Here is an 18,309-nt window from a genome sequence, read left to right on the forward strand (position 1 = left end):
TGTTTTCTAGAAGAGGAAAAGCAGAGAACGTTGCATCTGGACCTTGGCCAAACCGCTGGGATGGAGCCACACTGACAATTGTCAGGTGGGGGGGCTGGTTCAAGAAAGCTAAGATGGGTATTAACGGGTTATTGATACTTTAGAAGATCTTTTGGGCTGGAGGGTAAAATCCTTGAGGATCCATATGAGGACTGATCTTCCGTATTTTCACTGGCAAGTTGGCATAGGAAGGAGGGGTGCCTTGGTGCCATTTGCTAATGAGACAAAATCAGGAGGGTTTGGAAATACAGAAGAGTAAAGAAACTGGGCTACCTTGAAGGCAGGAGGGGTGGAGACGGGATGAAATGCAGGGAGGTGTGATGAGGGGTTGCCAGCAGGAATTGCTGCAGCAGGCAGGGAGCTCCTCGGCCGGCAGGGACTGGGGAAAGGCCTGAGCCATTGCTCCAGCGTGAAAAAGGCAGATCTGACATAAAGATCTACAGGGCAAATTGTTTCAGCAAAAGTATTCATGAAGGACAATGGCAAGGCAGCAGTGGGCCACAGCTGGACTCCAGGAGAAATTTTCAGCCACGGTGCATGAGGAGAGATGGGTTTTAATGGGAAAGAGGCAGAGAGGGCTGTAGGAGAACAGGGACCTGGCTGTGGCTGCTGTAACCTGCCGGAGAGAGACAGGTGGTTCCCCACAAATACCCTGGGTGGACCAGGAGGAAAAGGACTGTCGTCTCAACAGCTGGGTTGTAGCCCGGACCCGTGGAAGAACTTACTCAGGGGACTGATCCCAAAGATCTTTTTTTTCCTTTTTCTCCTCATTTTCTTTCCTCCCCTCTCTACATAGAAAGTTGATAATGAACTGCTTTTGTCCTTGTCAGCTCAGAACAGTTTTGAATGGTGGCACTGACTTTTCTATTCTCCTGCCACTGCTACAACACTACTCCTAGCAAAGCACTGGAGCTATCTTGCAAACCCCAACCCTTTTGCTACTTTGAGATGTTTTTAAGACCAACACTATTTGCTCTTTGCACCGACAAACCAGCTGTTAGTGCAAAATCTGGAGGCAAAGCGGTGCTTGAGCTAGCACGTATCAGCTACGTGTCCCAAAGCTTTGCTTGGGCATACTTAACCATACTAAAAGGCACGGGGTCCAGGCGGCTCCGCTGCGCTGTGTCACCCTCCTCCTGCACCTGCAAACCACTCCCATGGACACGAATGGGGTGCATTAGTGGTGGAGCAGAGCCCTAAATCACAGGCAGGCAGAGGGCTGTTCCCTGCAGGCTTTGCAGTCCCCCCAGCCTCTGCATTTCAATTGCCTTTTCATCTCTGTCTTTGCTGGGGTTGCTGCTTTTAAGTGACCGCCTGAGAGGGAGTTCAGGTGACACCTGAGCTAAACCTCGCTCCACACATGGAAAGGGAGAGATCTATCGGCCAGTGCCCAGCAGTGCAGTGTGAAGCAGCTGGGGCCACCTCTAATTCATCTCCCGCCACCAGCTCAATGTAAGAGCAGCATGATGGGTATGAATTGCGTGCTACATTTTCCCCCCCAATTAAACTCTGCTCAGCCACAAACTACATCAGTAAACAATAAGCACCCACCATTTAGGAAGTCCCAACTGGCAGAGACCCACCATGACCCTGCTGCTATCAAGGCATGGGGAGGGAGAAACATAAGGGCACTTGTAAAACCCCTCAGAGGGATGAGTGTTATTTTCCCACCATGCCCCACCCAGGCATCCAGCTAAGGGCAGAAAATCCATCGCACCTAGATCTCTTCACCAGGGATCCTCAAAAATGTCTTGCAAGGGGGTGGTGGAGGATGGGGGAAGAGAGCCCAAGGCCAGCACCCAGGAGAGATTAATCATGCAACCACACCCTGGCATGAGGCATGAAACACTCCCAGTTCAGGGAGAGTCAGGTGATGGGAAGCAGGAGAAGCCATCCCTCTGCAGAGCACTGGGTACCTCCCACCATGGAGGCTCCCCCAGGCTCTCCTGATGCCCACTTGCCCCCAGCAACAGCTGGCAGCCACCCACCACGCTATGCCATGCCAATGAATGCCCTGCCACTGCCCTGCTGCCAGGCACGGTCTGCCCCAGGGCCACCCAAATGGGGCATGTGTTAGCACCCTCAGTGTTTTCACCCTGTGTCAGAAAACCCAACCTCCCTGCTCCTTCCCTCTGCTGAGCCAAGGAAGGGCATGCTTCAGGGGTCTCACATCCACCTTCACAGCCACTGCTGCAGCCACCACTGCCGCCAAAAGCAGCTATCTATCTCCAGCCTCTGGCAGTTTGGAGACATGGGTAATCATTCTGGAGTGATTACCAGCTTACTCCCTTGGAGGAGCTCGCTGGTGAGAAGTTGCTGGCAGCTAATTACTCCAATTACTTCCTGACACAGAGCCCGGGTGCCCAGGGCTCTCTGCAGCAGCCCACAGCGCTGCTCAGCAGCTCCTGGCTCCCCACATGCCTCCCTCCCCAGGGCACCCGCTGCCCCAGATCCCCTCCTCCAGCACCACACAGAGTATGCTGGGGTGGATGGCTGATGGCGAGAACCCACCGGCACCAAGGACATGGAGCTAAGCAGTATCTGAAGAGATGCCCCACTGGCTCAGCACTGCTCCTTCAGGGCTGCCCCACCACATAGCTCAGGCCCAAGGATGCCACAGGATGACCTTGAGCAGGTTGATGCCCAGGAAAGCTCAGCAGGGCTCAGTGGGCACAGGTCCCATTCTGCCTAAGAGGTTAGTGGTCAATGAAGCCAGACTGCATCTGGAGCAGGACTGGGCTGCAGCAGGGACTAAGAGGTCCCAGACATACTGAAGAAAGAAAAATAAGTTATTTGTGAGCAAGGCAGGGGGGATGTTATTGCATCTCAACTCCTAACAAGGTCACTAAAGTTCCCTATCCCCCTGCAAAGGCCTGACGGTAAGACAGACAAGACTCAGCCCTGCTGTTAGACCTAGCCTCAGGGGCTGATCTTGTAGGTGCAGGGCTCAAGAGACTCTCACCTTGCATTTGTAGGATGCTCTGACTCTCAGCAGCTTTGTGGGAAATAAGAGCCAGTACTGCAATTGTCACCCCCTTCCTCAGTCCCTACAGCTCAGTCCTGCACAGCCATGCTAGCAAACACCACAGGGGAGCTCACACTGTAAGGAGACAAGGCTTTTTGGAGACCAGCAGCCCTGAGATGCTGGCAGGGCAGAGGTGCAAACAGCTGGTTTCAGCCTCGCAGTACAACACCATCACTTCAGGGCATGACATCTCAGACATTGCCACTGCATCCCTGCCGCCACACAGAGCTATTGCCACTGCATCATCCCTAGTCTTGCATCTGATCTGGGAGGCGAGTCCTGGCCTCTCACCAGGGAAAGCACAGTCCCCACCAGGCCTCCAGAGCACCACAGAGCAGATGGTCCCCACCAGGTCCCAGGAAGCAGAAGAGGACCTTCACAGGAGCAGGGATTGAGGTGTGCGCAGGCTCTCCCTGCCCACAAGCCAGTTTTAGAAGCAGACACGGAGGGGAGAGCCTTGCCCAGAAATCACACAAGCAAGAGTAAGAAACCACACAGGACTAGGAGTGGAAGAGTCTTTATTGCTTTGGTTTCTTACAAGTGAGATATATGCATCTAGGCTTGCTGCAAGGAGATACCCACATTGCATTCAGCTTGCAGCACAGGGGATGCAGGGACACTGGGCACACAAGGTTCGGTCTCTCTGCCTTCTCCCAGGCACCAGGGAAGAGAAACCCTAGGAAAGTAAGGCAGCTGCCAGCTGTGAGAGTAAAGGATTGTGAAAGGTTATTGCTACAAGACCAGAAAGGTCAGGGACAGCTTCTCCGGAGCCTGTAAAGAACACCCGCGCCTAGTTTAGCATTCCCAGCAGACAGACTACAGTGGGGACGCAAACAAGTCTCCTCCTCTACCAGCCTCTGCTGCCTCTAGGGAAGATCAGGGCAGCCAGAGACAGGTATTAAGAGCCAGAAAGCCAAGGTAGCATCAGTGCTGACCCCAAGTGAAGCTTTTGTTTTCCTTAGTTGGGAAGAACCCAGATCAAAGATGCTCCTCCCATAAAGCTGAGCACTCCCCAAGCCCTTCCTCACCCACAGCTGAGCCAGTGCTGCTCTGCTCGCTGAGGGGATGCTGGGAACCTCCATGCTCATCCACATTACTCATTGAAGCAAGTGCCTGAGGCAGAGAGACCTTCACATCCTCTGTCTCAAGAGGCCCAACAGCATCCCATGACACTGGCAGAGTACTGCCTCCCTTGCTCACCCACCAAGCACAAAGAGAGGACAACCCCCCAACCCTTCTCCTTTTGGGCAGCTCAGTGCCTTCTCCTTCCACTCCTCCCACCTCCATGAATGGGCACTGCGAGGACGCTCCCATACCTGATTGAACCGCACAGAAAAGAAAGCCAGAGACTAGGAACAAAACCAAACCAAACCAGAACAAAAGTTAGAGTGGGGCCCTGGCCTGGGCACCCCACCAGAGAGCCAAAGGGCACGTCAGCAGAGGAGCTGTGGCCAAGCCAGCTGGCAACCATCACTCAGGCATCCACAAGCGTCAGCCCATCATGCAGGGCACGCTTCCACATGTAATAAGTGGAACGGGCCGTCAGTGGGAAGCGGGCACTGAACTCCTTATACGTGGGGAAGGTCTTCGACTCGAAGCGCTGCTGCAGGAACAGCTTGGCCTGTGCCTTGAACTGGGCAGTGGCAATCACATCCATCACGAACATCCGGCTGTTCGCTCTCTCCGACATAGCATAGCCTGAAATGGTGGTGTTATACGGCATGGCCAGTGCTGGCTTATCTAGGTGCTTGGTGGCTACCTCCATGTGGCACTGGGGCTTGCGGACTGGCTCCATTCTCGGAGGCACCAGGGAAGGCACCCGGTTCAATGGCCGGCTGGAGCTGGTCCAGGGCAGCCGATGCTGCCTGAGGGGCCGGCCACTGCCCTTCCAAAACCAGTAGGCTGTAGAGGAGATAGAGGGGTAGCGCAGGCGGTACTTGCAGAATGGCAGCTGCCATTGCTGGACCTGCATCCTGGCCACATCTCGCAGCTGCTTTCTCCAGCACAGAGAGGGCTTGAGCTGCAGGAGACTCCTGGGTGCTGGCTGGTCTCCATTCAGCCTCTTCCTAACAGGCACACTGCTTGGCTTCAACTGCAGGAACGGCTTTCCTATTGCTAGAGGTTTCTGGTTATCCAAGGGAGACTGGGGGGGTTTGAAGTTAGGGTTCTCCTTGATTGCTTTTCTTCGCCAGTTGTAGTAAGTGGACCTGGAGATGCCAGGGAAGCTACGCTTGAAGCACCTGTAAGGCACCAGAGTGTTCATGGAAATGCATTTCTCCAGGTAGGATTTGGCTCCTTGCATGAAGATTCCTGCTTGGATGGGGTCTAGGGAAGGACTCGGGGATCTTAAGCTCCCCCCTGAATTTGCCGGTTCATCCACATCAGCCTTTTTTTGGACATCCCTGTGAAGCTCCTGCAACCCTTGGGCCTCAGCCAGAGCAGAGGCATCACCATTGACCATGCTCTGCATCTCATGCTTCCAGGCATAGTATGTGGATCGGGAGATTTCTGGAAACATTTGTCGGAAGTGCTGGAGGGGGATTATATTGCCCTCCTGAAAACAGGACTGGAGGAAGTGTTTAGCTGCAAACCTGGCAGCTGCTTTCTGCCGGTGTTCACGAGACTGGCGCTTCCAGCGGTAGAAGGTGCTCTTGGTAATGCTGTACCGGTCACGCAGGTTGGAGTAGGTCAGCTGGGGGTCACTGTTCAGCAGCTCAAGGGTCTTCATGGGCTGGACAGGAGGCTCTGGTAAAGGCATTGTGGGTTCCAGCTCCTCCAGGCCAACAACAGCCACAAAGTACTGCGCTTTGAAGACCTGCCGGGAGAGCTGCTGCCCTGACCACATGATGTGTAGTGTGGAGGTTCGTGGGCCACACTTCCTGGGCCGGATAAGCCGGTTGAAATAGGGACGGATCTTCAAATTACTCATGGGGTAGATGGAGTAGATGTTACACTGCAGTACTGAGGCAAGAGCATAGACATGCCACATGTTGGCAAAGGTGCCAGGAAAACAGGTAGCTTTGATATCAGCATCAAAGATGGCCTCCAGGATAGCCATGGGGAGGCTGGTCATCTCCGGGGTCTCCTCAGTGCAGAGGGAGTAGCGGGCAGCCTGCAGCATCACCTTGGAGTCGATCATGCCATTCAAGTAGTATTGCTTGTGCAGCAGCATCTCCACCACTGTACGGACCTGCAGTTCCAGGCTGAGGCTGGGGTTGCCCCAGAGCAGCACGCTGGCAGCCTCAAAGAGGCGGTTCCCCTCACCTTTGCAAACCAGAGGCAGCATGTTACTTGGGGCATCCTCAGGATAGAGGCTCCTGGCTACCCGGTCAACCTCCAGCTCCTCTTGGAACTGCCTCCCACAATAGCCAGGCAGGGAGAAAGATGACAGGGTCCTCTCGGCCTCCAGTGCGGCACTGGTGAGGCCCTCCAGACCAAAGCATTCGGTAGCTTCCTGCAGCTCCTGCAGCACAGACTGCACCAGCTGGTGCCGCTGGATCATCCTGAAGGGTGGCAAAAAGAAAGAAGTTACCAGAGGTGAAGGCAGTGCACGCTCCAGACTGCCAGGGGCCTGACCTCCAGGTCCAGCTCTTCCCCAAACGACAAGACAGGGGAAGAAGGTAGAGGAAAGACCACTGCTCACCCCTCCACCCACACTCCCAAGGACAAAGGAGGAAGCCTGGGTCCCCAGGCAGACCTGGGATGGGGACATGGGCTCAGTTTGCTCTCCAGTGACCTCCTGTGGGCAGCACACACAGCATACAGCCTCCAGACACACTTGTCTAGGTGAAACTAAGGAGTGACTGCATCCATTGGAGTGTGAAGCCAGGTCATCTCCTACCTTTGCACACCTGGCTTTGCACCCAGCCTCACCCCTACACCCATCTCTTCCACCAGTAGCTCCATCCCTTTTGTTTTACCACCCTGCTACCAGCACCCAGAGAGAAGAGTGCCTCAAAGGGGAAACATCTGTCACCTCTGCAGGAAGGGACCTGTGACAGAGCAACACTGCATGGGTGTGTGGACAGACCTGGCTCCAGGTGTTCAAGCCCAACAGAAGAAGGGCAAGGAGGTTGCCCCTCTCTCAGAGCAGGGCACAGCAGCCGCACCCATTGCATACAGTGAAAACTGCTGTCACAGAACCTGGGATGGGGGGAAGAGCAGGAGCCAGTTCAAGCCACGGTTACCACGGCCTGAGCTGACACTAGATGTCACTTGCTGCTCAGCAGACACACACCACCAGCCAGGAAGAAGCTGCAAAAGGAGGGCTTCTCCGAGCTACCAGGCAGGAGGCAACCCAAAAGTGCAGATGGAGCATGAGTGCTGGGTGGGTAGTTCAGAGGTTGTATAGAGCCCCCTTCCCTGCCTGAGCCCGTCCCAGTCCTGTCCTCCCTCCCTCCACATGCTAGTTTCCACTCAGGCAATCCAAAGGGTCAAACCAGCATTCCCCTCTTCGTCATTTTTTTTTTTGACACCTACGTGGCTCTGCCACAGCCACTCCAGGAGCTTTCATGACGACTGCTCAGTCCTTACCCCATGATCCAGCTCCATCAGTGCAACCCTCTTCAGCACCTTTTCCCCACCAGCCAGGTCAGGCCCCTCACCCCAGTCTCTCCCTCTTGAACCAGTTTTTTTCCTCAGGGACCACAACACTTACTCAACCAGGGAACCCAATCTCCTCCATTTTCTCCCAAGGCTCATTCACATGCCACCCCCAATATGTAGGGCATCACTTTGTAGTCTACTTGATTCACATCCCAGCCCATGACCCACCTTCTCACAGCACTTCACAAGTATCACTATGCACTCGCAGCTCTGCAGAGACGGGGAAACAGCAGGGCCAGGCAGGAAAAGCAGCAGCTCTGCAGTAAAGCAGATGTCCTGCCTGACCTCTCCCAATTCTCAGCCCTGCGTCCTGCTGCAGATAAGGTTATTATTGCCATAACATCTGCAGCCCCCAGCCACAACCAAACAGCAAACAAAACAAGGTGCCACAGAATCACATGGCCACATCCCAGCTACTTCACCACAGGGAGCCTCCATACTGCTGCTGCCCCTGCCTTTAATCAGGCCACAGCTAGTCAGCAGGCCCTTCTGCTCCAAGCTCCACGGTCTCCTGCATGTCAGAGGCCAGGGCCCTCTTACAGCTGTTCCCACAGCTGTGGGGCATCAGGTATCAGAGACAATACAGGAGAACACACACAGCTGTGAAGCAGCGGAGATAAACTTGTCCTAAAATCCTGGTCTGAGCTAGTATAGGATTGTTACTTTGGGTCAGGTCTGTATTTTTGTTCTCCTGGAGGTTCATAGAAAGTTATTCTGCAGAGCAGTGTTTTGACTAAGCCTGTGGTGAACATGTGCTTGAGGAGTTGAAGCAGAGGTGCCCTCAGGAAAGCCACAGAGCTGGCAGAGCCCAAGTTCTCCTTCTCCATTGCCTGCCAAACCCTTTCAGGGCCTACCACCTCCCCCTGCAGCAGCCACCTCCTCCCCTTTCAGCCACCGCAGCCTGACTGAGCACTAGCCCACCAGTGGAGCCAGGAAAGGCAAGACAAGCTTTTCCCCTGGAGGGAGTGAAGAGCTAACACAGGCTAGGGAGCATCAGTAACAACCCTGGTCTTTATGACCTGGTGGGCATTTCCCATCCCCTTATAGCTGGGGGGGGGGGCAAGAGGGGAAAGCGGGAGGCACAAGACAATACTCTTCTTCAGCAATAACCCCACAGCCTCAATGTCACTGCCAGCTCCTGCTGCCCAGAGCAACAGGACCTCAAAAGCAATCCTAAAGCAAAACATGCAGCTGAAACAGCACAGATGAGCTCCCAGGGCAGGGTGGAGAGGAGCCAGATAAGCCAGAAGCAGAAATCAGCCAAGCTGGGGGCTTTGGTTCATCACTAGATAAAACCCAGCAGCTCTCAACACAGAGGACCTGTTGCAAAGGGGACATTTTTCTACACACACCCACAGCGAAGCCAGCTGAACACGACAGACAAGTGCTCCCTAAACCACCTCAGCACCAAGAGTCAACCAAGGGAGCTTTTCCCGGCTGATAAAGGAGGCTTTAGCTAACCTGGACGTTTTTGCATTGTAACAGATAAGCAAGCACTTGCAGATCACATTCCCTCACCTAAACTGATGGGCTGGTGGCATCCAGTAGTGCAAGTTCCCCAAGCCAGCCCCAAAAACGCTCCCACCAGCAGGAATCCAGGAGACCTCAGCCCCTGCTGCCCCGGCTGCTCAGGACTGCTGGCAGCTTGCAGGAGCAGGGTTGTCCGTGAACCCCAGCCCAGCTGGGTTAGGTGTCTCGCTTCCCAGCCTCAGCTGCAGGCTCAGGCCACCCCAGCAGTAAAGGCTCTCATTTGAGAGAAGGTTTGAACCACCACAACCACACAACAGAAGTGGTAGTCTCAAGGAGCTATCTAGGCTAGAAATATCACCACACTAGAAATCCCGGGGGGGTTCTGGTGGGCGAGCAGCACTGGCAGCCCAGGCAGTGGGAGAAGCCTGCCCCATCTGCCAACACCCACACCTCCACCAAAGCCTTAAAATGGGGCAACACTCGCCTGGAGAGAGAGAGAAGCCACGGATCTGCCTTAACCTAGGCCAAAGCACCGCAGCTGAGCCTGGTTTCAGCCGTCTCTGGGACGGGGGCACTGACCGCGAGTGCAAGCAGCGCCTGACAGCCGTCTCCAGCCCTGTCCACCCGTGAGCGCACACCCGCGGCCGCCCCCACGGCCGCTCACGCCTCTCCCGAACGCGGCGGAGGCGGCTCCGTGCGGCCGCCGCCGGGACGGGGACAGCCCTGCGCCCCGGGTGGGCTCACGGGCGGCCGCTGCCCTCGCCCGGGAGACAAAGGGACGCACAGCCCGGGGCGGGGGAGAGGTCGCCGGTGCCCGTGCAAGCGCCGAGCAGGGACCGAGAGCAGGGCGGGCTGGGGCGCCTGCCCGCCGGGGGAAGGTGCCCGCCGCAGCGGGGTAGCCCGCGGGGTCAGGGAGAGAGGGACGGCGGGGAGCCGCGGCCCCGACGGCGCCTGGCCCGGCTCCGCACTCACCTGGCTCCACAGGTCGCGCCCCGCCCGACCCCTCGGCCGCCCGCACCTTTAAGGGCGGCGGCAGGAAGCGGCGCGGACCCGCCGCCGCCGCCGCCCCGGTGCCAGCCCCGCAGTGACCCTCGGGAGCGGGCGTCCGCGTGCGGCGCCGGGCCGGGCCGAGCCGAGCCGGGCCGGGCCGAGCCGCCCCTCCCCGCCTGACCCTCCCTCCCCTCCCCCGCCAGGAAGCGGGCCATCCCCGCGGCCCCGGCCCAGATGAAAGCGGAGCGGGCCGGGGGTCACTTCCAAAGCTAAAGTGATAATGGCCATTGTCCCGCCGCCGCCGTGCTTAAAGGGCCCGCCGCCTCCCGCCGCCCTGCCCCGCTGCGCCCCGCTGCGCCCCGGCACCCTGCCGCCCCACAGCATCCTCCTGCCCCATACCCCGCTCGGGTCTGCAGCCCCATGGCTCGCGACAGAGCCCACTGGGGATGCTAGGTGGAGCTGGGTGCCGGCATGGGGCACCCCCTCGTGTCCCACAGGTTGCAGACAGGCCTCGAGTGGGTGTCACTGCAGCCACGGGACTGTGCCGTTGGCGCAGCCCCTGTGAGCATCTGACCCCTCTTCCCACTCGCTCCTGCGGGGGCCATGGTCCTTCCCCTGGACTGCTAGTTAGGAGACAGTCACCCTTTCCTCTCCCCTCCCTAAGTGGTACCCGTCCCGTCCTGTCCCCCCCCCGCAAGGCAATGCTGGTGGGACCCCCGGGCTCATAGGGCTGATGAAGCTCAGCTGTGTTGCCCTTCAAAACCTTCTCGTCTGCCTGCGGGAGGCACCCAAATGACCGCAGCCTTTCCCCTGCCCTCAGCTCTGGGCAACCTCCTGGACGGGCTTCCATGCAGCCACCCATGCCTGGGCCCTCCGTGGAGCAGCCTTCCTCCCTGCTATCTCTGCCCTGCTGCCTCCCCAGCCTAATCTCGGGGCCGAGGTCCCCCGCCTTAACTCCCACTCGCACAATGGGTTCATCCCATCCCTCGGGCATCACGTGAGGCTGTGCAAACAGCCCGCGCGCCAGGCACCTCACTCCCGCATCGCTGAGCCACCAACGCCAGCTCCACCCCACGTCCTCCTCAGAAGGCCAGAACCCCTAGAGCTTCCTCCAGGACCTGCCCCAAGCTACACCACCCCAAAACAGGTCCTCGAGGAGCCCCTGTGCTCTTGGGTGTGAGGGCTGGGTGCATTTTAATGAGAGGGGCACAGCTTGGACAACAGGGAAGAGTTGGGCTCTTCACCAACTGGTCTTGGTGCTTCACGTCCCCTGGTTTGTGTAGCTCTGGGTGCAGGCAGCATCTGCTTTCCTCTCCCCAGCCTACCCTCGGGGACCAGCCCGGGCCCCACCACAACCCCCTCATGCAGTGAGGGACACGAAATAACTCCCGATGTCAGACATGGCAAGGGCTTCCTTCCCTGCGTGCCACGACCTGCAGGGAACCTCACGGTGATCACTCATCTCTGCTGCAGCATTTGGCAATGAGAGGGCAGGACGGCTCGTGGAGACACCACGTTTGGATTCTTGTGCAATTTGGGCAGAAAACTAAACATGGACCTTTCAAACCGGGGAATTGTGCCCAGGTCCCCCTCTTGCTGCCCTCCCTTCCATGGCAGTCTGGGAGCAAGCATCACAGCACACATCAAGGCACACCTTCACTGCCCTGCATCCTACTGCCCCCAGAAGCACATCCCCCAGAGCATTTTTTCCCACTTCTCTTGTCTCACATCTGAGCCCAGGAGCACAGGGGGAGGCTGGGTGCAGAGTTTGAAAGGAGGAACAGGCTCCCTGGAAGCTGTGGACTGGCTGCTTGTGAGTCCTCCCAGCCTCAGCTAGGAGCCATTATGCGAGCTGATACCGAACCCCAGTGCTCACAGGGGTCACTCTCACTGGACACAGGAAAGCTACAGCGCTAGGAAGAGAGATCTAAACCATCCCCTGGTGAGTTTTTTTCCCCCTCAGGCAATCTTCATATCTCCAAAGCCAGCTCCACTCTCGATATCAACCTGGCCAGTCCTGGATCTTTTCCCTGGCAGGCTGCTGTTCATATCCACAGCTGCTGAGCTCCCCTTCTCATCCTTCGTCCTTTTAACTTCTTCGGTTGCAAATGCAAAGCGGTGCTCACAGGGCAGTGAAACACTGGTAAATGCCGGAGTCAGCAGGGTCAGTGATTAACATAGGAGCTGGAAAACACACAAAGAGACAGCCTGGGCAGTTCTGTTATGCAGATGACTGCACACACCGGCTTCCAGCATATAAACAAGTAGTTAGCATTTTTCTGTTCCTTGGAGGAGGTTGGTGGGGGGACCAGAGTGCTCCCTGATTTGGTGCAGGATGCTTCAGCATGACAGTAGGCTGTGGAGACCTTTGCAGTTTAGCTCTGGCTACCAGCTTTTCTGCCTGTTGTGGTTTAACGTGCTTGCTGCAGCCCATCCTCTCTCAGACAAGGCCCAGAGCAAAGGTGCAGAGACATCCAGCTGCGCGTGGGTCTCTGAGCACCGTGTTTCCAGATGTGCTGGAAGGCAGGTTTTACTGCTCCAAGTTTGGGCACAGAGTCTTGTCCCAGGTCAAGAGCAACCTCCATGTTCAGCAGGTAAAATTCTTGTTGGTTTGAACCTCATGAGGAAGGGTGTCCCAAGGACTTGGTGCTGGGTTCTTGTATAAGGTAGGGCTTCCTCTGGCTCTGTCACTGGAACATGACAATCCCAACAGTGCCACACATGGGGACAACATTCAAACACTCAGTTATCCCCCCCCCAGCAGGAAAACTCCCCAGTCCCACCTCCACTCCCACCTAGGGGACCTCCAGGAGTGGAGGGAGTCAGAGTACCCTACCCACTGTAGTGCTGTCCATGGGTGGACCAGAGGAGACCATTCAGATAGGATGGGATATGGCTGACACACCTGGGGCAGCCAAATGCTATTTGGGGCGGGTCAGACTGTCAAGCAGTTGCCAAAACCACCTCTGGAACTGGAACAGGTTGACCCAAACTGATCCATCTATGATCTATAAATGGGCTAAATTGACGTGTCCATCCCCCTAAAGCCATTGCCGGTGCCCTGGCTTCTGTTTTTCTCATCTTTCTCCCTCCAGAGCACTGCAGAATCCGAATCCAAGTGCTGGCATCCCTCTGGGGAGTCAGGGGAGCTGGGACTGCTGAGGGGCTGGCAGGACTGAGAGCATGGGGGCTTCTAGGAGGGTCCTAAGTGTTTGCTGTCTTGGCTGGGTTTCTCCCCTGTGCCTGGCATTGCTCCAAGAGGAAAGAGCAATGAGCAGAGCTCGCAGCCTGAGTTGGCAACAGAAATAGGTTTGCTGCAGCTACATCTGCCCACCAGTCTTAGCGGGAAGGAAGGTCAAGTGGTTCTGGTGTGACTACGCCCAACAGGGACCTGGAAAACATGGAGTCTGCCCCAATTTTTGCAGTAACTTGTTCAAACTGAATGACAGAAATCCTGTTTTGGGGTTCACATTGTCTGGTATTTCTCATTCTCAGCGCTGAAACCATCTCTGAACCCACTGCCTCGTGCCTGTGCTGAAGCCCTTAAAGGGATGCTCAGATAGACAGACCGCTGGGCTCTGCGGAGAGGTCCCGTGAGGCACCCTCATGTCTGTGCGTGCCCCAGAACAATGCTGAGCACCAGAAGACAGACGATTTTGTTCAGTTCTGCTTACATCATACGGAGAGGGAGAGTGACAAACTATAGGGAGTTTTCAGCCAGGAGCAATGGAGCTGGAGTGATTGAATTATAGGAGACGATGCGAGGAGCAAAATCTATTTAGTGGTGCTGAAGTGAGAACTGGCAGGAAGGTACAGCTGAGTGCATCAACCTCAGCGAGTGAGAGAGCAGTTAACAGGGGTGACTTCAGCTGTGTGACTAAGGACAGAGGGATGGCACAGAGGGCAGAAGAATGTGGCCTGAACTTTAGGACAGCTTGGCGGCAAGGCTCAGCCAGGCGTTTCATCTTCCAAGGGAAGTGGGGAGCTGGCCTGGGCACTAGGTCCCATCTTGGACAAGAGACCGGAGACCCCTAAGGCTCTCCCACAGCCTGTCACCCTCTTCCTCTGCAGTGACTCAGAGCTCGGGGTCCTTCCCCTTCCTCCAGCACCCCTCAGTGCCACCTCCCTCCCATCCCGTAGAGAACACCCAGAACCCCCATGGCTGTTCTCTTGTCTCTGACATAAGATCCCTCCTTGTGGGACCAGGGGACCTCAGTGCTGTCCCCTGAGCATCACCCAGGGTACCCTGTCCCTCTCCTAACGGTGGCTGCCTCCCAGTTCGTCTTCTAGGTGGTGTTCAGGACTGACCATTCTAATGCACCAGGAGTACACAGAAGAGTCAGGTCTGCCTGTCCTCCGCCCTGGGGTAGTGGAGCCCTGACAGTAGGTCGCACCTCTAATTCTCCTCTGCTTCGCTCAGGGCTCTTTTCCCTTCTGGCTTCTGTCCAGCTGGGCTCCCTCTTCCTTCCCGCTCTGTGAGATGGGAGGGAAGGTTTGAACTTGGTGCCGGCACTGTGCCCTTGTTCCCTGAGGCTCCCTGAGGCTCCTGGGCAGAAGGGAGGGAATTAAGCATGAAGCACCAAGTGCAGTACCACAGCGCTGGGCAAGGACTGGGAGTCTTGGCCACATCCTGGGGTCCCAGCAGTAGGTGGGAGGAGTGGGGGAGAGCCAGGAACTGCAGGAGATTCAAAGTCAAGATCAAAGCGTTTCCCTCTGAAGCCCTAACACTCTCCTCCCCTCCCACTTGCACATAAAAGCACTCTGCCCTCAGCAGGCTCTCCGCTGGGGAGGGTGGGTGGAGGAGGGGGCTGCTTTCCCCCTCGCTTTTCCTGTGTTACTAATAACTCTTCCCAGAGGTGAAATGGTGAAAATCCTTCCACCCCTCCTCCCGCATGCCTGCTTCTTGACCAGATCCAAAGGGCCTGAAGCCATTTCAATGACTGTGAGTTCATGGCGGACCTGGCCTGCTTTGGGGTGTTACCAGCTGCTGCTGGCACCTGGGAGATGCAGCAAGCAAAGCCTTTGAAGTGTACAGTAGAAAGACACTGTTAGAGGCAAAGCATGAGGAAGGAGGATTGAAAAGAAAGCAGAGCAGTTTGGCCCACAGGAGGGGGAAAGGCTAATTAAGGCACAGCGCATGGAGGAGGAAAAGGCAGAATCATTAAGATATCACAGCAGGAGCTGCTGGTGGGGCTCCATGAAGGTTTAAGCCACACTGAGCCTGGCCTCTGCTGTTTGCTCCCCCTTGGATCTCCATTCCCACCCTCCATTTTAGGGTGGCACAGGAGTGTGTGTGTGTGGGGGGGGGGGGGGTGTCTCTGTCAGTCAGTTCAGGTTGCTGATCCAGCTGAAAATGAGTTTGTTTAGTTCATACCCTAATACAGACAGCTGAAAATCAGGATGGGAGTCTCCATTAGGTCTTCCCTATTAATGATCAGAGAGAGGGCTAAAGCTTGCAAATGATCCCAAACTGAAGAAGCTGCAAGCTCCAGTGGGGACAGGCACATACAAAGAGGCTAGAGACTGGAAACATGGGCAGGAAACGGCAGATTCAGTTTTGGAAAGCCTGGGAAGGCGATATTCTTCTGGCAGTGCTTCATTACGCAACATCGCACAAACCCGGCAGCATTAAGAAAGACCTGGGATGGGAAACCCGAGCGAAAGCAAGCTGCAGAGTCAAGGATGCAGTTTTGTGTTTCTTTCGGTGGTCACGGCAGCTGCTGCTTGTTTCAGAGAGCGCCCAGGGCCACTTACCCCCCAAAGGCACTGAAAGATGAGTTTGTCAGGCTGCTCCCTACAACCCAGCTACAGGCCAGCAGGCAGAGAGGGATGGGAGGGAAGTGACAGCACAGGGGGGCAGTGGGGACTGCCAGGAGACAGGGGCTGGGAGGCCGGGGATGCAGGAGGATCTGGACGGGGGCTTCCCCCCACCGGTCCTGGGCAGGGGGAAAAAGGCATCGGACAGCAGACAAGGGAGGACGGGGGATGGGATGTTTCACACCTAGCAAGCAGGAGCAGATGGGGCTGGGGTTAAACACCACAAAGCATTAACTTGCACTGTCACAAGAAGCCGGGGGGTTAGCAAGCCATGCCCAGCTCTCCCTTCCCTGGGTCCACGGATGACTGTTTAGTGACTACTGGTTAGCAATGCAGAGGGGGTTTCTGTTGGGTCTGTAGCTAGTCAGGGAGCTGAGATATGGCCCTGCAGTGTAAACAGAGCCATACCACCCTGCGCAAGTTGTGATTCCCCAGTCCTTTCCCAAGCCCTGCCCCCAGGCACACTATAAAATGGCCATGCTGTTTGCTGGGGGAGAAACGTGAGAAGTAGAGCTGGAGTGTTGTAAAAGATGTAAATGTGTCAGTGCTGAGAGCAGCTCTGAGAGTCTAGGGCACAGCCTCGGCAGGGGGATGGAGAGGCACTGAGAAGGCACTTCTCTGTTGTTCTTGATCTTGGCTGTCTTAGGAGGGGTCCCAGGAAGAATCCTGGAGTAGATTCACTAAAGTGAGCTCACAGCATGTGCTTTATCATGTGGCGGTCGTGGGGTGACAGGGACAGGACAAAGACCAGGGAGGAGAAGGAGGTAGGAGGAAGGGTTTGGGATCGACAGTTGTGGCCATGTCATCTCTGTGTCAGATCCCCTGTCTCCCTTGGTGCTGGGAAGCCATTTCATCAGCAGGGGAGTGAAGGGGAGGAATATCCCCTTGCCATAAGGTGGGTGAGGGAGCAAAGGCGTCAGTTCAGTCCCAGTAACCACTGACATGGTGACACACACAATTGCAGCAGCTGCAATACTGCACCGTGAGAGGATGTGACTGCCTGGGAGCAAACGTCACCCAGGTCTGATGCAACAGCTGAGAAAAAACCCGATCCTTTTAACATAAAAATTAGTCACCGCTGAGGTCAGGTTTTCAGAGGGCTGATCTCTGCCCTCTGGAGCTTAACCTTTAGGTATGACTGATAGCATTGTGAATTCCAGCAGTAAAAGAGCTGAGAGAAGGGAGATGAGGGCAAGGAGAAAGGGACACCACTGAGGAAACAGACCGATGCGCCTTCTTTCATCCCTGAGCGTGTATACTCTGATTTTGTGTTTTGAAGTACTTGGACCCATGAGCAGATAGCAGCAGAGCGAAGATGAGGGAGACAAGACTGAGGGAGAAGGAGAGGGCTGGGAGGTGAGGAACTGCCAGGAGAATGAAGCTACTTGGTGTTTGGGAAGAGGGACCTAAGGGTTACGTGCAGAAGCCCAAAGACTCTGCAGAAGAAGCAGCATAAACAGGATGGTAGGTATGAGAGCTGCTTGAGGAAGGAAGGCACTCCAGCTTGTAGGATTCCTCATCTCTTATCATCAGACTTGTCCAGAAATTTACTTGTGCTGAAACATTTCATAGCCCAGAGTTCAAGTGACTATCCAAACCTGGAAAAAAAATAGCGGGTTTCTGTATTAAACTTGGGATCATTGAGAAGCCAGAGAAGGTCAATTCACTGACACAGCCCATTGCTGCTTTCTTGAAGTCCCTCTCTACTCCACTCAGATTTTCACTCTGCCCCACTTGCTTTCATGCAGGAGAGTGGGGAGCACACACTGTCATTCACCATCACGGTGGGGATCGCTGCTTTATCCCGAGGTCCCTGCCTGAGAAATCCCCTGCAGACAGTGACCACCACAAGTTGTGTGTCCTTTTGAAGCAACCCCAAACTTCACTGCCTGCCCCAAAATAACCCAAACCTGCAGGAATCAGCCCTGCTCCTCCTTTCCCATGTCCCCTGTGACAAGTGGGCAATGCCCGCTGCCCACAGGGACCGTCCCTCAGCCTCTGGGGTCCCCAGAGGGAGCAGCTCGTGCTTGTCCAGCACCTTCCTCAGGAGAAGAGACGGCAGTGCCCTATTTCTCCTGCCGTGCTGCCTGCGGCAGCCAGGACGTGGCTCGGCCTGGAGCCTGCCTGGCAGCCATGGCCCTGCCAAGCCACAGCCTCCGGGCCTCTGCCCCGGCTGGCGCTGAGCGCAGCCGTCCGGGACACCGCAGCTCAGCCAGCGGGACGGCTGTGTAAGTAGGTAGCCGGTGAGGAGGCGATAAGGGACGCGAGCACACTCCGCAGCCCCGGGGCGCCCGCCGGGCCCTGCGCGGGGCGGTCGCGGGTCCGTGAGGAGGCGGCGGGTGCGTGAGGAGGCCGCGGGGCGG

General features: G+C 56.3%; 1 protein-coding gene across 1 annotated transcript; it reads right to left on the reverse strand.

Moving 5' to 3' along the window:
- Positions 1–4,538: 4,538 nt before the first annotated feature.
- VRTN (vertebrae development associated) lies at positions 4,539–6,566 on the reverse strand. The gene has a single exon (XM_059819907.1). It carries the CDS (start codon positions 6,564–6,566, stop codon positions 4,539–4,541), a length of 2,028 nt encoding a protein of 675 aa, XP_059675890.1.
- Between the last annotated feature and the right edge of the window lie 11,743 nt (positions 6,567–18,309).

This window comes from Gavia stellata, chromosome 7, assembly GCF_030936135.1.
Source record: "Gavia stellata isolate bGavSte3 chromosome 7, bGavSte3.hap2, whole genome shotgun sequence".
Taxonomy (NCBI): Eukaryota; Metazoa; Chordata; class Aves; order Gaviiformes; family Gaviidae; genus Gavia; species Gavia stellata.

Bases quoted from the DNA above. Each gene is read 5' to 3' on its own strand.
- VRTN (XM_059819907.1), bottom strand. From the start codon at position 6,566: ATGATCCAGCGGCACCAGCTGGTGCAGTCTGTGCTGCAGGAGCTGCAG.